This window comes from Myotis nattereri (genome assembly GCF_964212035.1).
Source record: "Myotis nattereri genome assembly, contig: HAP1_SCAFFOLD_133, whole genome shotgun sequence".
NCBI classification, from domain to species: domain Eukaryota; kingdom Metazoa; phylum Chordata; class Mammalia; order Chiroptera; family Vespertilionidae; genus Myotis; species Myotis nattereri.
This window is the reverse complement of record NW_027669649.1, coordinates 22,593-45,508: the sequence shown is the minus strand read 5'-3', so window position 1 is coordinate 45,508 and position 22,916 is coordinate 22,593. Positions and strand designations below refer to the sequence as shown.

Genomic DNA, 22,916 nt, shown 5'->3' with positions numbered 1-22,916 from the left:
GAGGTTATTCTGTTCTCCTAATCTCCCCTTCCTTCTCTACCATTTCCCACAGGGCTGCAGGCTGAGCTGGGCTGAGAGAGATAAGAGATGAGTGTCAGGAGGGCCCATGGACAACCCCACGGTCCCAGACTGGCCTTCTGCCCTTCTTGCTGGCTGCCTTTCCAGCCCCACTCGTGCCTCCCATTCCTGTCCTGAACATGTCTTCTGTCCCCTGGAAGTGGGTCCCTAACTTACAGACTGAAATTGTATATATTGATACCTCCACAAACAAGTGTACAGAGCTGCTCACGCTGTCAGCCACTCGGAGGCACTGTGACAGGGCACAGGATATGCGATACGCTCACATACACATGCTTGCACACAAGTGCTGCCCTTGCCAGACCCACAAAGACCTCCCGACATGCAGTACCTCACAGTCCTTGGTGAGCATCCCGGAAATGTTTATTGAGCAAATTCTGTGCCCGGTACACATGCCGTCACACCATCTCAAATCCACCCTGCATGATCACATGATCACAACCACATGAGCACAACCTCACATGTTGCCTCAGCGCACCATGTCCTCTCATACAGTCACTGGTGCCCCGTTTCTCACAGTTGTCTGGTGTCGTGCACACCATCTATCAGAACCTCACCCCCATGGTCACCACCTCACGGAGCAGTCAGCCACTACACTGTCTCTGCCCATGACGTGTGCAGGTACACACCATATCATATACCCTGGTTGCTGTCACAGGTGGTCTCACATACTAGTACACTCTTATACTTGCACATCATAACACAGTATCATGACGGGTGACACGTGCTGTCTCACACGGCCTCACGCCATCACCAGAGAACCACAGGCACCGTTGCACTCCCCACCTACCACGGCTCTTTATTCAGTCCCACTCAGACTCACACCTCCAACTTCAGGACTCTGATGATTTATTTTACAAATCATTGATGGCCCAGATCAGAGCTGTGGGGGGCCCAGAGGTTGGGTTGTAGAAACTTCTGGCTCCACGCAGAGAGGGACCCTACCCCTGCTCTGAGTCATGCTCTGTGTCCTCATGGGCTGAGTGGTGCCACCACAGTGCTGGTGGTGGTGGGAGGCATGGGGCCTGTGGGGAAGGAGCCTGTGGGTGAACCCAACAGGGGCCCGGGGAAAGGCATGAGGTGACTGACAGGCCCTGACAGCACCCCGGGGCCCAGGCCTTGGTAGAGATGGGCAGTACCAGTTGGGTCCAATGTCAAGCCTGAGGCCACTTCCCCAAAATTCCCACCATCTCTGCCCCCAGCCACCACCATGAAGCCACCATGAAGCTGGTCCATCAGCTGGTCTTGTGCCTCCCAGTCTCGACCCTCGTTTCTTTTTTCCTTTTCCTGATGCCTTGCGGTTTCTAGTCTGGATACCACCCTTCTGCATAGTCAGTGGTTGGTTCACCTGATGAAAGAGAGGCCATGAGTGTTCCCCAAACTCAGACTTTTGCCTCCGTGTCTCCACCAGGGACACCCTTTCCACCCCACTCTTTAAGACAGTGGTTCTCAAACTTCCTAATGCCGCGACCCTTGAATACAGTTCCTCATGTTGTGGTGACCCCCAACCATAAAATTATTTTCGTTGCTACTTCATAACTGTAATTTTGCTACTGTTATGAACCGTAATGTAAATATCTGATATGCAGGATGTATTTTCATTGTTACAAATTGAACATAATTAAAGCATAGTGATTAATCACAAAAACAATATGTAATTATATATGTGTTTTCTGATGGTCTTAGGCGACCCCTGTGAAAGGGTCGTTCGACCCCCAAAGGGGTCGCAACCCAGAGGCTGAGAACCGCTTACTTAAGAGTAGGCAACTGGGTCAAGGACTAGGGGAGCAGGCCCCAGATGTGGCCCAGATAATGCCCTAAGGAGTTATGAGCTTATGAAGCCCTGAGCCAGGGGAGCCTCTAGTCATAGGACTAGCTGATGGCTGGAGGGGAGGGGAAAGGAGATGAGAAATGGAGGAGAGAGAAGGGAGTAGGAGGGGAGTAGGAGAGGAGATGGAGGTGCAGAAAAGAGAGGGATGAGGGGGGAAGGAGGGAGGAGAATAACAGGGAGAAGAGAGAAAGGGAATGAAGAAGAGAGGGAAGGAAGATCGCAAGAGTGCAGGAAAGGAAAAGGAGGAGGAAGGGAGTGTTGGTGGGATGGGGGAGGGGCAGGTTTCAGGAGACAGGACACACCTGGTGTAATTTGTAATAGAGTCCGCAGGCATTGCACACAGGGTCCCCACTGGCATTCCTCCGCCACAGTGTCGTGGTAGTTGTCTGGCAGTTGGTGCACTGGGTACCTGACCGCTTGCTGACGATCTGGGGGCAGCAAGAATGTGAGGGTCAGTGCACTGGGGGGTGGAGGACCCAGGAGGTGAGGGTCAGGGTGCAGGCAGGGCTTCCTGGACAAGGCATAGACTGAGGGTCCTCTAAGGGGCGAGGGCATAGCCTCCTGTCCCGGGGCTTTCCAGATGGCGTGGGGTGCTTCATCAGTGGTTCTCAGCGTTGGCGGACATTGGACTCTCTTGGGGAGTCGAAAACAATCCTGATGCCCAGGCAGCGCCCCAGACCAAGTAAATCAACCATCTCGGGAGGGCCCCACGGTGATCCCAGTGTGTAGCCAAGGATGAAAACTGCTGTGCAGGGAGTGGACGGCGTGCCTGCTTGCAGCCCGAGGGTGGGCTGAGGGTAGACACTCCTGTACAGAGCTGGGTCCCTGAGTGGATGGGGCAGGGAGGGGGGATGTGGGTTCTCATAGAGTGTGAGGGCAGAGATCCCTGCCCGCAGTGAGAACAGAGTACCTGGGTGAGGGGAGGTGGGCCTGGGGTCTTACCAGGCGCTTTTTGGGCCGGATGAGGGGCCTGTTTTGCCCATTCATCTTGTGATAGAGGCCACAGGCATTGCACAGGTAGTGGCCTGTCCTGTCTCGCCGCCACAGTGGAGTGGCTGTCGCTCCGCAGTTCACACACTCCCTGGCCTCTGGTGAGGTGGACGGGGCAAGAGGGAACCAGGTTCAGCCCAACATTGCCTTGGACCCCATCCCCCTCCTCAACCTCCCTGTCCCTTTGGGGGGACCTCACCACAGGTGGCCAGGGGCAGTGTTCCACAAAGCTTGGGGGAGGAATAGACCGCTGGATTGAGGGGGCTTCCGGTGGGCAAAAAGAAGTTATTGGGAAAGTCAGGGCCCCCATAGGCAGTGCTGGGGACAGGGATGGATGAAGGCACTGCAGGTCCCAGTGTCAAGAGGTCTGGGCTCAGTCGCTCTGTCTTTAACGTTTCTAGGAAACTGCCTTTTCCATCAGGATCTTCTGAGGCCTGGTGTGGGGAGTCCTCGCGGGTGGGGCACACAGTGGAGGGAGGGTAGAGCCCCGTCTTGCCATAGGCCCAGCTGGTGTATGGTGAGCCCCCTGGGATTCCCTCCATACAGTTGAGCAATGGGTATACCTGGAAGACTGTTGGGGGGTGGGTATAGGAAGGAAGGACGAAGGGAACAGAAGTTCTGAAGCCATCCTGCTTTCAGGGTGCAGTGATTCCCAACAGCCCCACATGGTGGCCAGCCTTCCCACCTTCCCCTAGGTTGCCAGTGCAGCTGCTGGCCATTGGGTGACTCCTGGGTCTGAGCCCCACTGGTCCCTCTGGTAGCTGCAGTCACCAGCAGCCTTTTCCCAATGGGCTTTTAGCATAACTGTGTGGAACCCCATGGGCCACTCAACTAGGCTCACCCCCACCTCCTTACAACATTGATTCCCGATGTCGCAGGTTGAGGGATGGACAGTCCCGGGTCTGCACATAAGTGGGGAACGTGGTCCACAGAGCCTCGTGAAGGCTTCTGGCCATTTCCAAGATGGCTTTTGTGCGGTTCTACCCTATTCAAGGGTCTCCATGGCAACCCCAGCAACATGGAACCCATGCCAGAAAAACCACCCAAAGGAGTTACCTGGGGAGTATCTATAGGCTTCAGCATCCATGTAGTGGGCCAGTGCAGCAGCTGCACTGCGTGGGCCCCAACTGGGTCTGGGGATCCAACCTGCAACCCAGGTACATGCCCTTAACTGGGAATTGAACCCGAGACCCTTCAGTGCATAGGCCCATGCTCTAACCACTGAACCACCAGCCAGGGCCCATGAGAGGTTCCTATGGGCCAGACCTGGAAGTTGTGTAAGTCACTGTGCTCACTCTATTGATCAGAACTGTCACATGTCCACCTGTCATTGCAAGGGAGGCTGGGAAAGTGAGTGAGTCAGGAAGAAAGGGGAACAGGATTGAAAAGCCTATAGCAGTGCCTGCTACAGGATTCTGTAGACTCCCCAGATCTACGCTGTTTCATGTGGTGGCCACTAGCCACAGTCAGGACAATGGCTCCTGTACAAGGTGAGGGCAAGGTTTCCAGACCAAGGCTGTCAGAGAGAGTCACATCAGGGCTTCCTATACAGGGTCAGAAGGGTGTTTCCAGAGGGCAAGTTTAGGGGTTCCTATGAAAGATCAAGTCAGAGATTCCTGAAAAGGGTCAAGATACGGATATCTGTTGGAAGTCAGGGAAAGGTTTCTGCAGAATCCGGTTATAGGCTCCAGCACTGTTATAGGCAAGGCTTCCTGTAGAGGGTCACAGCCATGGAGCCAGCACAGGGTTAGGACAGCATGCCCTACACAGTGTCTGGGCAGGGGGTCCTGTGCCAGGTGAGGCTGTCGGTGCCTATATAGGATGAAGTCTGGACTTAAAGCAGAAGGTCAGGACAGGCGCCCCACCACAGGTTCAGGAAAGGATTTTCCATGTAAGTTCAAGACTGAGGTTCATGTTGAGAGTTGGATCACGGGTTCCTGTGGACTCTGCGGGGTGGGGCGTGAGGTAGGGATTGTTGTGCAGTGACGTCAGGGGTCATTGTCAATGATGTAAGCAAGGCTCCTGAACTCAATCGGGGTTCCCAAAGAGTTTACAGATAGGGGTTTCTTTTCTTTATATAATATATATTTTTATCGATTTCAGAGAGGGAGAGAGAATCATAGATTGGCTACCTCCTGCATGTCCCCTACTGGGATCGAGTCTGCAACCCAGGCATGTGCCCTGACCACGAATCAAACTGTGACCTGGTTCATGGGATGACGTTCAACCAACTGAGCCATGCCGGCCAGGTTGTAATTGTAATTATTTACTGCAGCATTTCCTTGATCTCAATCATTCCAGTGTCATTCATGATTTTTGCTTTTTTTGTGCACAAAATGTACTTCTATATATTTGGTATGTTTTGATTTTGAAATATAAGAGTATCTTTTAAAAAGAAGCATAGTTCTAAGATTAAAAACTAAGAACACTAAGTCATGTTATGAAATTAAGATTCAATACAAATAATAGTATGCTAGTGATGTGTTTTATACTAACTACTTTATATAACTTTTCTCCTTCAGTCTTCAAAATAGCTCTTTTAAAAAACTACCCAGGGTCACAGAGCTAGTATAAGGGAGAACCAACTTTAAAGTTTTTGGACCCTAAAGTCCACATGAAGTGCACTGTAGGCAGTCCCCCAGTTGATTTTTCCCAGTTGCTTCCTCTGATCCCTTTCCCCTTTTCTCACTGATCCAGTCTTCCCTGGTTTTCAGCACTTCACACTTTCAGCAGCTTCTCTTCCCACAGGTCACTCCCCAGATGCTCTGGCCCACTGCTTGTACGTTCAACATTGCAGCTTTCAAGAACAGAGGAAAAATAGATATTTTAAAGTCTTTTTGAGAACATAAAACAATTGTTATCTGTACCTTCCTGAGAACTATTAGGGAATGAGCGTATGAGCAGGGCTCTTTGTGATCTAGTTTCTGGGAGTGAGAATACAGATAGGGACCTGAGGGAGAGATGGGAACTTTCCTCCTTGTGCAAAGGAGTGGAGGAGGAGATGGAGTCCCGAGGAAGTAAAGGCTGCTGTGACGGAGGGTGATCTGCTGATCTTCAGGAAGTGTACAAGGTAAGGGAGGGCATAGGATAGGGCTCATGGTGGGCACCCAGTAAATGTTCTTAGGTTTTAACTAGAGAGAGAGGTGATAAATTATGGGCAACCACATAATGAGGAAATTGCTTTCCAAGTTGAAGTTGTGACCAGGAACATTCCCTTTGAGTTCACAAACATATTTTCTCTGTTTTTAGAAGCCTAGTAGCCCGATCAAGAAAACTAGAGGCAGCAATGATTTAATGTGAGATAGAATTCAAGGAATAATAGATCTGGAATTGGTAACTGAAACCAATGGATACAATATGCAGTAAGAGGAAGAAGAAGACAACTATATTGTTTGTTGTCACCCTCCAATGTTTCAGGCAATTTCTGTATATAATTTCATGAAATTTTCAGGACTAATTTGCAAGGCATATGTTACCCTCACATGACAAATGAGGAAGTGGCTTTCAAATGACTATGAAGAAATTAGCAGCCCCCCAAAGTGGTATAAAGATGATTTTAAACTGAAAACACCTGACAGCAACCATAGAAACATTATCTAATTTTAAGCAGAAACTACCAAAAATGCAACTTCCATTGACCTACACCCCTGCCCTCAACAGGGAATTTTCTAATTGAAGGAAGACTGATGCTTAGCATAGGAAAGTACTAATTCAGCTTCCATACCTCCACATACACATACATACACCCTGGGAAATGTTGAGCAAGGAAGGAGATAGACTGCCCATTATCATTAGCATGAAAAAGCCCAACAGAACTTTCCATAACTTTCCCATCGGAGCCCTAACCTCCCTCCCTTTTGCTTAGATGGTTTATAAACCTTTCTCTCTAGCTATTCATGGAGTTACTCATTATTGAGTGCTTCCACATATGCCCATCTTTTCTCCTGTTAATCTGTCTATCATCAGTTAATTCACAGGCCATGACCATTTGAGCTTAGGTTGATAGAGGAAAACTTTTTCTCCCAAAAACTAAATGTCTTGCTCAGGTTCACACAGATTGAAAATGACAGGCCACAGGATTTTACCTCCAGTCATTTGTGCCTCAAAGAAAAAATTTATGAGGACTCCTGGATTCTAGAGTGGGAATATGTGTTTGATGAAGGCCTCTCTACCCCCTTGTCAGAGAGCAGTGTGGTTCCCTGGAACAGACCCAAGAGCAACCACAGGACTGACCCAGGAAATGCCCAGGTTCTTGAGACACATAATCGTGGTCTAGCCCACAGCTCCCCATTCCAGGGAAGCTGAAACAAAGTATATGAGCGGGTGGGCTGCAGAAAGAACCCGTGTCCCTACAATTATTCTTCAGTCACACTCAGAGAGGGTGACAAGACAAGTGAATGGTCACTGCAGAATTATCTTCTGTCACAGAACCTCTGGGAAGCTGAAGGTCCTAGGGAAAGGCTGACTTGGGTCAGGACATGTGCAAAGCAGCCAGGACAGTCTTTGGATTCAGTGAGGTCATACCATGTGATCCAGGTCAAGTCAGTTCACATCCCTGAGCCTCGGTCCTGTAAAGTGTGAATGCTCTTACGTACTTCCAGGATCTTGTGGGAAATGGAAATATATTAGTCAAGAGCTTGCCACATCAGGTTAAGTCTATGACATCAGTAATTCTGGTTTCTGAAACTTTAAAGAATTCTAGTTCACTTTGTAGACAACTGTGTGTGTATTTGCACATATTAAATATATCCAACACACACACACACACACACACACACGTGGTTTTTTACCTTGGTACCACACTGTTCTTTGAAATCCACACAATACAAAGGCAAAAGGTCTTATCAGGGAACTTGTTCCTTGGCATATAGGATTTGAGAGGAATACAAAATGATCATTGCCTACCACCACCAACTTAATCAAAGATTCTTTTATACTACTTTAAACATAATAATTTTCACTATTACGTTCAAATAGATCCTCCATTAAGGCAAAATCTTATATGTAATCTATAATATAGATGAATATAGGAAACTACACATTGTTTTATTCCTAAATTTTGTTTTTGGTTTGTTCCTTAATATTAAAGAGCTAAATCAACATTTTAGAAACAGAAAATAAACCAAAGGACTTGTATGCATGCATATAAGCATAACCAATGGACATAAGACACTGGGGGATAGGGGAGGCTAGGGGACTGTCTAGGGTGGGGGGGAAAAATGGACACATATGTAATACCCTTTGTAATACTTTAAGCAATAAATAAAAAAATAAAAAAAAGAAGAAAAGGCCACTATGAACAATCGTATGGAGCCTCCTCAAAAAATTAAAAACAGAACTATGATCCAGCAATCCACTGCTAGGTATTTATTCAAAAAGACATAAGCACCCTTATGTTCATTGTAGCACTATTCACAATAGCTAAGCTGTGAAAACAACCGAAATGTCCATGGCAGATAAATGGATAAAGAAAATGTAGTACACATACACATACAGTGGAATACTATCCAGCTTTACTAGAAAAGGAAATTCTGCCATCTGCAACAAAATGGATGAACCATGAGGACATTATGCTAAGTGAAATAAGCTAATCATAGAAAGACACAAACTGCATGATTCCACTTATATGAGGTCTCTAAAATGGTCAAACTCAGAATCAAAGACTGGAATGTTGGTTCCCAGGGACTGGGGGATGGGAAAATTTGGAATTAGTAATCAGCAGGCATGAAGTGTCAGTTAAATAAGATAAACTGGAGAGATATGCTGTGCAACATTGTACCTATAATCAACAGTAATGTATTGTACACTTAAAAAAATTGGGCCAGAGGCTAAATCTCATGTTCTTATGACAATAAAATCAAAATTTTAAAATACTTTAAAATAAAGTACTCGTAATTTTCATGGAAGAGATTGTGGTGGGCAGAGTTCATAATAGCACCACTCACTCTGGACAAAGTTGGGAGACAAAGCAGAGATGTACTTACAGCTTTCCTCAGTGCAGTTTATATTTTCAGTAAATGCTCTTGCCATGGCCAAAGTTTCTCTTAGAAAGTAAAATGAAGACACTGTTGTCTTCTTCTAGGTTATGGATCAATTCATTTTTCACCTACAGAGAATTATGTTTACTAAGTGAAATAAACAGGGAATTGGAGAAAACATTAAAAATACATTTAAAAACTTCTCTCTACCTCCAAATATGAGCAATGTTAACAATTTAATGTAGGTCCTCCTGTTTATTCTTGCTCCTTTGTTGTGGGGAGAAGCACACACAGAGAGACGTATAGAAACAATAAGTCAATACAAAGCAAATACAAAATTTTTACCCAGGCCAAGAAACATAAAGGTCTCCAAATAGTGGCAGTAGCTTTTGTTTTCAATTTTTATTGTTATAATGAACACTGCAATAAATTCCTTCATTCCAAAGATTTTAATAAAACTCCTTTGGCTAGCAAAACATCTAATGGAAATCATTTTATATATCAGTGTATATGCATATGTGTGTCAGTGTGTGTACCTCCTAGTTATTCTATTTGAACATATCTAGACATATCAGAAATGCTTAATACTTATAAATTTATTTATTTTAAAATAAATTTTATTCATCAATCCTAAAATGAATACATAAGACATAGAAAATAGGCGATCGGAAAATGGCGGAGGTATAAGCGGACGTGTCCTGTGCCTTGTCCTGGAGCAGATAAGGGTGAGCAGCTGAAACGGGTAACATTCAGCCCGAATAGGTAGAGGATTTTCAGCTGAGAGATTGTCTGCAGCTAGGAAAGACTGAGAACCCCCCAGGGAAAAAAAAAGGACGGTTGGAGACTGCGGCTGAAGCCTCTCCTGGTGCGCCAGCTAAGCAGCGGAGACTGCGCCATCTTGGGTGGTGGTTGCCGGAATCCAGAGACCAGCTACTAACCTGGAAACAAGGGATCTCCAGCAGCGTGACTGCGTGAACTCAGACGAGCACTGCTTCTTCTCACGGAAAGGTTGGACATCCCCTAAAGGTGCGGTTTGCAGTTCGGGTTGGAGGGAGGACCGAGCTCGCGCGCGCAGGGCGGAATCTGCGCCCCACAGAGTCCGCAGCCCTTGGGACCAGCGTGACCCGCGAGTGGGGAAGGGGCCCCACAGGGCTGCTGGCAGAAGGGAACGCGAAAAATGAGCCCATAGCTGGACTGGATGTAAAGGAGCAGCCTTGGACTTTGCCAATCTGCTGGCTGCTTGGTGCCAGGGGCGAGTGGGCGCGCGGAGACTGCGCGAGGAGACTGTGCGCAGACCTGGAAGGTGGAGGCTTGCGAATTCGCACAACTATCAGGCTCTTGTTACAGTTCCCCTTAGATCCGTGCATTTGATTATTAAACCCAGCGCATGGGATTCCCCAGTTGGGGTCATTCGCAGAGCCTGTAGGGGAAAGTTCTTTTTGGGGAGCCTGGGAAACAGCGGACAGTGGCAAGGAACCAGCTCTGGGCAGTGGTCTTTCCCGAATCAGTTCCAAATACCATAGAGGACAAAACCCTACTGATAGAGAGGACTTAGAGCCTCGGAGGTAAATCCAGACACACTGCCACCCAGAGGCAGAGCCACGAACTGTCTCTTTTGAGATCACAAATAAAGGCAGTCTGGTAAACAAATACAAACTGCGTTAAAATCAGGTCTGTGGTTTACTGCACGGAGGGACAGTGTATCGCAGGGAAGTTCAACACTCCCCTGAATGCCTGGCAGGACTGAGGCATGCCAAAAAGAAGAGTGGAAGATCTGAAGCACCTTCACTTCTGAATATTTATATATATATATATTTTTTAATTCTTTTTTTCACCATTTCATTAAGAACCTATTTTATTTTTTTTTTTATTTTTTATTTTTTTCATCACCTGATTTTACCTTTTTAATTACTACATTTTTTAACCAGTATTATTGCTATCCTTTTACCATTTTTTCAAGGGTCATTTTATTTTTTTTATTTTTTTTTATTTTTCTTTATTTTATTTTGGGATTAATGTTCTACACTCTATTTTCATCATTCCTTTAGCATCATTTCTATCTCACATTTACCCTTAAGCCAAAACTCTCTTCCTCACTTTTCCCCTTTTGTTGTCCTGTTTCTCTTACCCTATTCCTGCTTTGGATTTTACCTATTCCTTCTTTCTACCCACTGTCTAAATTTCACCCTACTTATATATCTAATTTCCAATCCCTCGCCCTCCCCATACAAATAGCCTCTTCCCCACCTCTATTTCATTCTCTTAATTTTTTTTTTGTTTTTGTTGTTGTTTTTTTTGTTTTTGCTTTTTTTTGGTCTTTTTGTGTTTTTTTTTCTCTCCCTTTTCCCAATCTCATTTCGGCACTCCTTTTTGTTTTTTATTTTTCTCTCTAATATTTTTCTCTTTTTTCTTCTTTATCCCCTAATTCTCTTCGCTCAGGGGGGTCACCTTTATTTGGGGTTATTAATATCGTGAATGCATTTAGTTCGGTGCCTTGTACGTTGTGCCTTGTTGTGTTGTATTTTGTGCCTTTGAATCAGCGCAACAGAGAGAGATCTACATAACCAAACACCTTGAGAAGAGAAATCATGGTGAAACAAAGAACCAACCCAAATATGAAAGAAAAACAGGCATCATCAGAAAAGGAAGTAAATGAAATAGAGGCAATGGAGGCAAGCAACCTGTCAGAGAAAGAATTCAGAGTAATGGTCATAAGGTGGATGAAAAGAATGGAAGACCAATTCAACAATATGTGTAGGAACCAAGAGGAAATGAAGAAGAACCAAGAGGAAATGAAGAGAAACCAAGAAGAAATGAAAAACGACATCACTGCCATAAAGAACTCAATAGAAAGCATCAACAGTAGACTAGAAGAAGCAGAGGACCGTATCAGCGAGCTAGAAGACAAGGTAGAAAAAAAATACCCAAACAGAACAGCTTCTAGAAAAAAAAATTAAAAAGCAGGAAGAGAGCCTAAGAGAACTCTGGGACAATGCTAAACGAAACAACATCCGAATAATAGGGGTGCCAGAAGGAGAGGAAACTGAGCAAGGAATAGAAAACCTGTTTGAAAAATAGTAACAGAAAATTTCCCTGATATAGGGAGGAAAAAACTCACACAAATCCAAGAAGCTCACAGAGTCTCAAACAAAATGAACCCGAAAAGACCGACACCGAGGCACATAATAATTAAATTGGCAAACACCAACGACAAAGCAAGAATCTTAAAAGCAGCCAGAGAGAGACAGAAAGTTACCTACAAAGGATCCCCCATCAGACTAGCGACCGATTTCTCAACAGAAACACATCAGGCAAGAAGGGAATGGAATGAAATATACAAAGTCATGCAAAGGAAGGGTCTGAATCCAAGAATACTATACCCAGCGAGGCTATCAATCAAAATTGAGGGTCAAATCAGGAGCTTCACAGACAAAAATGGTCTACGGGAGTTTATTACAACCAAACCAGCAATGCAAGAAATGCTAAAGGGTCTGCTGTAAATAGAAAAAACAGGAAACAAAGAAGGAACGCAGCAGTAAAGAACAAAAATGGCGACTAACAAGTTTCTATCAATAATAACTTTAAATGTAAATGGATTAAATTCCCCAGTCAAAAGGCATAGGGTAAATGAGTGGATAAGAAAACATGACCCATATATCTGCTGTCTACAGGAAACCCACCTCAGAAAAAAAGACGCACACAGACTGATGGTGAAGGGATGGAAAAAGGTTTTTCAGGCCAATGGAAGTGAAAAAAAAGCCGGGGTAGCAATACTTATATCTGACAAATTAGATCTCAAAGTGAAGGACATAAAAAGAGATCAAGAAGGCCACTTCATAATACTAAAGGGAGCAGTCCAACAAGAAGAAATAACTCTGGTAAATATATATGCACCCAATATAGGAGCACCCAAATACGTAAGAAATCTTCTGGAGAAGATCAAGGGAGAGATTGACAGCAATACAATCATAGTAGGGGACCTTAACACCCCATTATCGCCACTGGACAAATCCTCTAAACAGAAACTCAGCAAAGAAACATCAATCCTAAATGACTCACTAGATCAGATGGAATTAATTGACATCTTCAGAACATTTCACCCCAAAGCCACAGAATATACATTCTCCTCAGGTGCACATTTGTCATCTTCAAAGATAGACCATATATTGGGTCACAGACAAAGTCTCTTCAAATTCAAGAAAATTGAAATCATATCAAGTATCTTCTCAGACCACAAAGGCATAAAACTGGAAATCAACTACAACAAAAACAATCCAAAAAAATCAAACACATGGAGACTAAATAGCATGCTATTAAACGACTGGGTCACCAGTGAGATCAAAGAAGAAATAAAAAACATCATGGCAACGAATGACAATGAAAACACAACAATCCAAAACCTATGGGACACAGCAAAAGCAGTCTTGAGAGGGAAGTTCATAGCTCTACAAGCCTACTGCAAGAAACAAGAAACAATGAGAATAAATGACCTAACTCTACAACTCGAGGAATTAGAAAGAGAGCAACAAAAAAAGCCCACTGTAAGCAGAAGGAAGGAAATAACAAAGATCAGAGCGGAGATAAACGACATAGAGACCAAAAAAACAATACAAAAGATCAACAAAACCAAGAGCTGGTTCTTTGAAAGGATAAACAAGATTGATACACCTCTAGCCAGGCTCACCAAGAAACAAAGAGAGAGGACCCAAATAAACAAAATCAGAAATGAAAGAGGAGAAATAACAACAGACCCCATAGAAATACAAAGGATTGTTAGAAAATACTATGAACAACTCTACTCCAACACACTAGACAACCTGGAGGAAATGGACATATTCCTAGATAAATACAACCTTCCAAAACTTAACCAGGAAGATTCTAAAAATCTCAATAGGCCAATAACTATGGAGGAAATCGAAGCAGTAATCAAAAAGCTTCCAGCAAACAAAAGCCCGGGGCCAGATGGCTTCACAGGGGAGTTTAACCAAACATTCAAGGAAGACCTAAAACCTATCCTCCTCAGACTATGTCGAAAGATCCAAGAGGAAGGAACACTTCCCAGCTCATTCTATGAAGCCAACATCACCCTAATCCCAAAACCAGATAAAGACAATACAATGAAAGAGAATTATAAGCCAATATCCCTCATGAACATAGATGCCAAAATCCTCAACAAAATCCTAGCAAATCGGATCCAGCAGTACATCAAAAAGATCATACACCATGACCAAGTAGGATTTATCCCAGGGATGCAAGGATGGTACAATATCCGCAAATCAATAAACGTGATACATCACATAAACAAATTGAGAGAAAAAAACCACATAGTCATATCAATTGATGCGGAAAAAGCATTTGACAAAATCCAACACCCTTTCTTGATAAAAACTCTCAGCAAGATAGGAATTGAGGGATCATACCTCAACATAATAAAAGCCATATATGACAAACCCACAGCCAACATCATAATCAATGGGCAAAAACTAAAACCATTCCCCCTAAAAACAGGAACAAGACAGGGATGCCCCCTCTCACCACTCCTGTTCAACATAGTACTGGAAGTACTAGCCATTGTGATCAGACACGAAGAAGAAATAAAAGGCATCCAGATTGGAAAAGAAGAAGTAAAACTGTCCTTATTTGCAGATGACATGATACTGTACATACAGAACCCTAAAGACTCCATCAAAAAATTATTAGACTTAATAAATGAATTCGGCAATGTAGCAGGATACAAAATTAATGCTAAGAAATCCATGGCATTTCTTTACACCAATAGTGAACTTACAGAAAGTGAAACTACAGAAGCAATCCCATTTACCATTGCACCAAAAAAATTAAAATACCTAGGAATAAACTTAACTAAGGAGGTAAAAGACTTATATGCTGAAAACTACAGGACACTGAAAAAAGAGATAGAGGAAGACATAAACAGATGGAAGAATATACCGTGTTCATGGATTGGTAGAATCAACATCATCAAAATGTCCATACTACCCAAAGCAATTTATAGATTCAATGCAATCCCCATTAAATTACCAAAGGCATATTTCACAAATCTAGAACGAACGTTCCAAAAATTCATCTGGAATAAAAAAAGACCCTGAATAGCTGCAGCAATCCTGAGAAAACACAAAGTAGGTGGGATCTCAATACCAGATATCAAACTGTATTACAAAGCCACTGTTCTTAAAACAGCTTGGTACTGGCACAAGAACAGACATATAGATCAATGGAATAGAATAGAGACCCCAGAAATCGACCCAAACCACTATGCCCAATTAATATTCGACAAAGGAGGCAAGAGCATTCAATGGAGTCAAGACAGTCTTTTCAATAAATGGTGTTGGGAAAATTGGACAGATACATGCAAAAGGATGAAACTAGATCACCAACTCACACCATACACAAAAATAAACTCAAAATGGATAAAAGACTTAAACGTAAGACGGGAAACCATAAAAATACTAGAGGAATCCACAGGCAGCGAAATCGCAAACATATGCCGAAGAAATTTCTTCTCTGATAATGCTCCTAGGGCAATGGAAACTAAAGAGAAAATAAACAAATGGGACTACATCAAAATAAAAAGCTTTTGCACAGCAAAGGAAACCATCAAGAAAACAACAAGAAGACCCACTACATGGGAGAACATATTTACCAATGATACCACCGATAAGGGTTTAATTTCCAACATATACAGGGATCTCATGAAACTTAACAAAAGGAAGATAAACAATCCAATAAAAAAATGGGCAACGGACCTAGATAGACACTTTTCGAAAGAGGACATACAGAAGGCAGAAAGACATATGAAAACCTGCTCAAAGTCACTAATTATACGAGAGATGCAAATCAAAACGACAATGCGTTATCATCTCACACCTGTCAGAATGGCTATCATCAACAAATCAACAAACAACAAGTGTTGGAGAGGATGTGGAGAAAAAGGAACCCTTCTGCACTGCTGGTGGGAATGCAGACTGGTGCAGCCACTGTGGAGAACAGTATGGAGCTACCTCAGAAGACTAAAAATGGAACTCGCATTTGACCCTGTGATCCCACTCCTAGGAATATATCCCAAGAAACCAGAAACGCCAATTAGAAAGGATATATGCACCCCTATGTTCATAGCAGCACAATTCACCATAGCTAAGATTTGGAAACAGCCTAAGTGCCCATCAGCAGATGAGTGGATTAGAAAACTGTGGTACATATACACAATGGAATACTATGCTGCGGTAAAAAAAAAAAAGGAACTCTTGCCTTTTGCAACAGCATGGATGGAACTGGAGAGTCTTATGCTAAGTGAAATAAGCCAGTCAGAGAAAGATAAATACCACATGATCTCAATCATTTGTGGATTATAGAGAACAACATAGACTGATGAAAAAGGACAGACCCAAAGACTGAGAAACAGCGATCAGGTTATCAATCCCCAGAAGGAAAGTAGGGGAGGGCGGGGGTAAGGGGAAGAGATCAACAGAAGGACTTGTATACATGTATATAAGCCAAACCAATGGACATGGACAACGGGGGGATGGGAGCATGAGTTTGTGTGGGGGGGGGAGGTTGGGGGTTAAAGGGGGGGATGAGGACACATTTGTAATACCTTAACTAATAATAAAAAAAAGACATAGAAAATAAGAGAAATTTTTAAAAATTCTAAAATTTTTGCTATTTTAAGCTACCTGCAGTATATAAGATTATATTTAAAATTTAGACTACAGAGTTACATTTCTGCGATTATGGCAAGTCATATTACTCAGACCAACTCTGCTACTGAAAATAACTCATAATGCTATGGTAAATAACACTGATCTATACTTTTGGGAATATTTTGTCTGTAGTTATTAATTGTCCCTATAAGAAAATAAGGATAGATTTTTGCTTTGTTCTTATTCAACAACCATCAATCAGACATCCCTAGAGTTATTCTAATATTTATGAAAAAGGCCACTTCCTTGGCTTACCTGAACCAGCTCAGGAAGGAGTTTAGCAAATGGCATATCATTAATATGCATATTAAAGAAAATGGTTCTGACAACTACTTGGCAAATGAGTGCTTCAAATGCTCCTCCTCTACAATACCTTCTTCCTGATGGTTTTAGTATACCATACCAACTGAGTGCATAAAGTTTTTTCATGATAGGTGTTTCTCTATAGAAGATTGAAAAAAGCTATGATTTATAGGGTATTAACTTTATTCCAGGAACTGGCTTAATCTACTGTGGGGAGAATTAAAATGTCCCTCCTATCCTTTTAGGTTCTTCTTTAGATAATTCTGGTTTAAGAATTAAATTGACACAGACAGACTAATTGGAATTGGGCTGGTAATTGCCAAAAAGGTTTTCTATTACTAAACCATCCTTTTCCTGTCCTTTGGCTAGAAGGAACAGATTATCTTGGTGTGTTTTGTCTATGCCTGTTGGTGGTTCTGGGTTGGAGGCTTCTGCAGGGCTCTGTCTGTTTGCAATATAATGGAGGCAACACGGAAACTTGTCTTATTCCTTAAGTTTCAAGGTCCCAAGGCAGTCTGACTTCTTTTCCTGTTTCAGAGGTTTTCATATTTATAGTGTTATGTCTAGAAATTTTTAGTTGTAAAGAGGACCTTAAAGCAATGGCACTGCCCTGGCTTGTTTGGCTCAGTGGATAGAGTGTCAGCCTGTGGACTGAAGGGTCCTGGGTTCTATTCTGGTCAAGGACACATGCCTGGGTTGCGGGCTTGATCCCCAGTAGGGGGTGTGCAGGAGGCAGCCAATCAATGATTCTCTCTCATCATTGATGTTTCTATCTCTCCCTCTCCCTTCCTTTCTGAAATCAATAAAAATATATTTTAAAAAAAATTTTAAAAAGCAATGGCACTACTCCATCTTGCATATCCCACAAACTTCAAATGTTATATTTTCATTTATATTCAGTTCCAAGTATTTTAAAAATTGTCTCAAAATTTCCTCTTTGAATTGTGCATAATTTATAAGTGGGTGGTTTTGTTTGAAAATATTTAGAGATTTTCTTAGATATCTTTCTGTTATTAAAATCTGAATTAATATGTTATGGCTGAAGAATATATCTTAGATCCTTTCTGTTATTTTAAGTTCAAGTTTTTTTTTCTTTTATGGCCCAGATGAGGGACTATCTTCCTTATTGTTCAGTGTACACCTAAAAAGATAGTTAACTTTACTGTTATTAGGTGAGACAGTCTATAAATATCAATTAAGTCAAGGCAGTAAATGATGTTGTTTGGGTCTTTTTTTTATTGCTTAAAGTATTACAAAAGGTATTACATATGTGTCCATTTTTTCCCCCCGCCCTAGACAGTCCCCTAGCCTCCCCTACCCCCCCGTGTCTTATGTTGTTTGGGTCTTTTAAGTTTTGCTGATTTTCTGACCACTTGTTCTATTGATGACTGAGAGAAGAGTACTGATTCTGAAAGTATAATTATGAGTGTGTCTATTTCTGCTTCATATTCTGTCAGATTTTGCTTTATGTACTTTGAAGTTTTGTTATCAGGGGCACACATATTTAGATTGCTATTCCTTCTTAGTGAATGAATCCTTTTATCATTAATCAATATTCCTAATTATGTCTGATACTTTTTCTTGTTCTGAAATTTGCTTTGTATTATATTATTAAAACAACTCCAGCCCTGGCTGGGTGGCTGAGTTGGCCAGGAGCATCACCCTGTACACCAAAAGGTTGTGGGTTCAATCCCTGGTCAGGACACACAGGAGAGGCAACAGGGTTGATGTTTCTCTCTTCTCTCCCCTCTTTTCTCTCTCTCTCTCTCTCTCTCTCTCTCTCTCTCTCTCTCTCTCTCTCTAAAAACTTTCCTGGGGTGAAGATTAAAAAAAAAGAAACTACTTCAGCTTTCTTTTGATTAGACTTTGGGTGGTATATTCCTCTCCATCTTTTACTTTTAACCTATCCATGTCATTTATTTAAAGATAGTTTCTTGTAAATGGCTATTAGTTGAGTCTTTTTTCTTTACCTAATCTGACATTTATTTTTTAATTAATGTTCTTTGAACATTTATATGCAAAATAATTATTGATACATTGGATTTAGCTCTACTATTGTATGCTTTTTATTGTTGTTTTCCCTTTCGTGTTTGTTTTCTCCTCAACAACTTCTTCCTTATTTTTTACTAGTGGCCCGGTGCACAAAATTTGTGCACATTAAAAAGGGGATTAATTAAAGGAAATATTTTAATATTGCTATTTGCCCTTTCTCTATAATAGAAGTGTCAGAGATAAAATGTATATGAAAATCTTCCTCCTGTCAGAGTCTGGAAATGAAAGAAAATTAGTAAAATGTATATGAAAATCTTCCTCCTGTCAGAGTCTGGGGCACACCACAGGACCCAGAGTCAAGTCCCTGCCCACCAATGTGCACCTCAAAATCGCACGAGACCCAGACCCGGCCACCCCCGCCCCATTGGGCTAAATCCAGGTCCAGCCAGTCTCACCCTTGTCAAGCCCCACCGGGTGGGGGGCACAGCCTCAGGTCCCTTGACTCAGCACCAGGGCACGGGGTGTGGCCTCAGGTCACCTGGCCTGGTGCTGGGGCAGAAGGCGCGGCCTGAGGTCCCCCGTCAAGCCCCGCCAGGTGGGGGGCATGGCCTGAGGTTCCCGGCCTGGCACTGGGGCAGGGGTGTGGCCTGAGGTCCCCCGTCAAGCTCCACTGGGCGGGGGGCATGGCCTGAGGTTCCTTGGCCCAGCACCCGGCTGGGAGGCGCACCTTGAGGTCCCCCATAAAGCCCCGCCTAGTAGGGGGTGCGGCCTCAGGTCCCCCGGTCCAGTGCCGGGGTGGGGAGCATGGCCTCAGGTCCCCCATCAAGCCCCACGGGGAGGGAAGCATGGCCTGAGGTCCCCCATCAAGCCCTGCTGGGGGTTGTGTAGCCTGAGGTCCCCTGTCAAGCCCTGCTGGGCAGAGGCGCAGCCTGAGGTCCCCCAGCCTGGTGCCAAGGCGGGGGGCATGGCCTGAGGTACCCTGTCAAGCCCTGCCAGGTTGGAGGCACAGCCTGAGGTCCCCTGTCAAGCCCCATGGGGGCAGGGGGTGCGCAGCCTCAGGTCCCTGCTGATTGCTCATTAAGGCTCGTTAGGGAACTCAGCCTCTGCTGTGGGTGCAGCCATCTTGTGTATGGAAAACCCCCTCCGCTGTGGGCGCCGCCATCTTTGTGTCAGAGTGATGATCAATTTGCATATTCCCTCTTTATTATATAGGATTATTAGCCTATTTTTACTATGAGCTTTTATTTACCTTTTGATTTAAAAAATATTTATATGTTTTTATTGATTTCAGAGAGAGGGAGGGAGAGGGAGAGAGATAGAAACATCATAGATGAGAGAGAATCATCTATCCACTGCCTCCTGCATGCCCCCTGCTGGGATTGAGCCTGGACATTTGCCTTGACCGGGCATAGAACCCTGACCTTCTGGTTCATAGGTTGACACTCAACCACTGAGCCACATCTGCCGGGCTATCTTTTGGTTTTTAAGTGTCTCCCTGTATTAAATGTTTTAGTGGTTGTTATAGAGATTAAAACATATATATCTTACTATTAAAAATCTATTTCAGTTAAAGATTTACCATTTCAAGCAAAATCACCTCCCCTTTATAGTTGTCATATGTCTTACATCTACATATTATGATACCCCAACAGTTAATATTATGTTTTGCTTTCCATAGCCAAACATATTTTGAAAAACTTAAGTAGAGAAAAATAGTCAACTATATTTATCCAGACATTTACCATTTATTTATTTTTCTTCATTTTGGTACTCAAAGTTCTCCATGATTATCATTTTCCTTCAGTCTGAAAAACTTTATTTAACATTTATTTTAGACTAGGTTTTCCAGAAACAAACTCTATTTTACTCTTTTGTTTACTTGAGAATGTCATTATTTCATTATCATTCCTTAAGGATATTTTCGCAGGTTGTCGAATTCAGGGTTGACTTATTTTCTCGCAGATTTAAAAGCTGTTGCTATATTCTGGCCCTATGGTTTCCCAGGACTAGTGCATTGTTACTTGAATCATTACCCCCTTATATGCACTGTGCTGTTTTCTATTGGCCATTTTCAAGCGTTTTTATATAATCTATGGTTTTTAGAGGTTTGATTATGATATTTCTGGGTGTAATATCCTTGGAGTTTATAATCTTTTGGGGTCTCTGAGCTTTCTGGATCTGTAAATTGATATCTGCCTATTTTAGGAAGTTTCAACAATTATTTCTCTAAATATATGTTCTGTGCCAATATCTTTTTAAACTCCTTTTAGGAATCCAATAAAGACCACAATTTCTGAGTCTATGCTCATTTTATTCCAATCTTCTCTTTGCTCATGTGATTGGATAATTACTATTATTCTAATTTCAAGTTACTGAATCTGTCTTTATCATTTTCATTCTTCTGTTGATCCCATTAGTACATTTTTAATGTCTAATATTGTAATTTTGATTTATAAAATTTACACTTTACTTTACAAAAATAGTTTGTATTTCTCTGCTTAGAATGTCTATCTTTTCTTTCATTTCAACAGCATTTACCTTCATGCCACCTTTACTCCAAAGAAGCACGGTTATGATGGCTTCCTTAAAATCTTTGTCTGGCTATTCTATTATCTGGGTCACCTTTTCCCCAAAAATTTTCTTGGTTCTTGATATATAACATTATTTTGGATTCTATTCCTGCGTGCAATTGTACTGTATTTCAAATATTATGATGTTATCCCCTAGAAAATACTTTTTTTATTTGGTTGGTTGGTTTAGCTAGACATCAACCTCATTAGGATTAAACTAAAAATTATATCTCACCTTCTTTAGATGATTTTCCATTTTCAGTTTCCTTTGCAAAGAAACTGCTATATGGTTTGACTACCTCACACATGCACCTCTCAGGATTTAGTCTGAGACTTGACTAGTGGTTTATGAAGTTCAAAGTATCTTACCATGCTCCTTTGGGTCTGCCATGTGTGTGTGCAACTTACAAATTGGTTTGAAATGTGTTATACAGATTCATTCATAGAATTAGGATATTCCCTTGCATGTACTCTTCTCTCCAAGATTGCCCTTTCCAAATTCTCTGGCTTCCAAGGGCCCCTTGAACCAATCCTCTGTCCAGAAAGAATTTCTCTTGGAGTTTTAATCACCTATGCCAGCACAGGGGAACTCTGTGGATGAAAATTCTCCCTAGGTGTGAGTGGCACAGGACTTTCAGTTAGGACATCACCTCTTCTTCCCAGGTAACTGCTGTTCCTGGGTCTCTGTCTCTCTCTGTCTCCCTCCCTCCCTCCCTCTCTCTCTCAGAATGGGCCCAATTTGAAAGGTAGAACAGAAGAAGCTTGATTTCACATGTCTGTTGAACCTTGTCAGGTATCCATTCTTCTTGTAGTGTCTTTTACTTTTGTTGTTCAGGTCGCATGCTCCACCTTAACCAATGGAAATTTAGAAAGCTAGAATGAAATCTTGTTGGTTTCAGAGAAGATCATTTTAGTTTTGATCAAGAATACTTTACTAGGATGCTACGCCCTATGAAGTACCTGTATTTTTTCAGTAAAAATTGTATTAGATGTGGATGACTATCTTAGGAGTACAGACATCGATATCTCAGCAATTCTAACAACTGAATTGCTGTTATCATCCAAACTCAGTATTTACCTACATTCTGTGAAATGAAACATGGTCCTTTGTACTCAATTCTTAACTGCATGACAAAAAGAATTAGCAGCATAACAAAAACATTTTTCATTTTCAAATAATTAAAAATATATTTTTTAATTTGTCTGACTATTCTATTATCTGCCTCTTAACTTGCAGGCAGCTTATAACTTTCCCGATACTAAAAGCTAATTTGAAAAAAAGATCCCCTTACATGAGTCTAGAGCACATGGCTCCCCGCTCCCCAATTCCTGTTTTTCTTTCCTCTTTGGGAACATCCTAACTTCTTTCCCAATATCTAAGTCCTTGAGCTAAAATTTTAAAAAAAGCAATACTTTAAACATTGTAACATCTTTCCCACCCCTGCTCTCCACAATA

At 42.5% G+C, this 22,916-nt stretch overlaps 1 protein-coding gene across 1 annotated transcript in view; it reads right to left on the bottom strand.

The window, feature by feature from the left end:
- Positions 1 to 1,050: 1,050 nt before the first annotated feature.
- LOC308512555 (erythroid transcription factor-like) overlaps positions 1,051 to 22,916 on the bottom strand; it is a gene marked incomplete at both ends in the record, with an annotated part of 39,707 nt that continues 17,841 nt past the window's right edge. Inside the window, 6 exon segments of the mRNA XM_081115491.1 lie at positions 1,051 to 1,299; positions 1,301 to 1,426; positions 2,212 to 2,337; positions 2,852 to 2,997; positions 3,099 to 3,470; positions 3,956 to 4,045. Coding sequence (XP_080971617.1) covers positions 1,051 to 1,299; positions 1,301 to 1,426; positions 2,212 to 2,337; positions 2,852 to 2,997; positions 3,099 to 3,470; positions 3,956 to 4,045 — 1,109 coding nt within the window.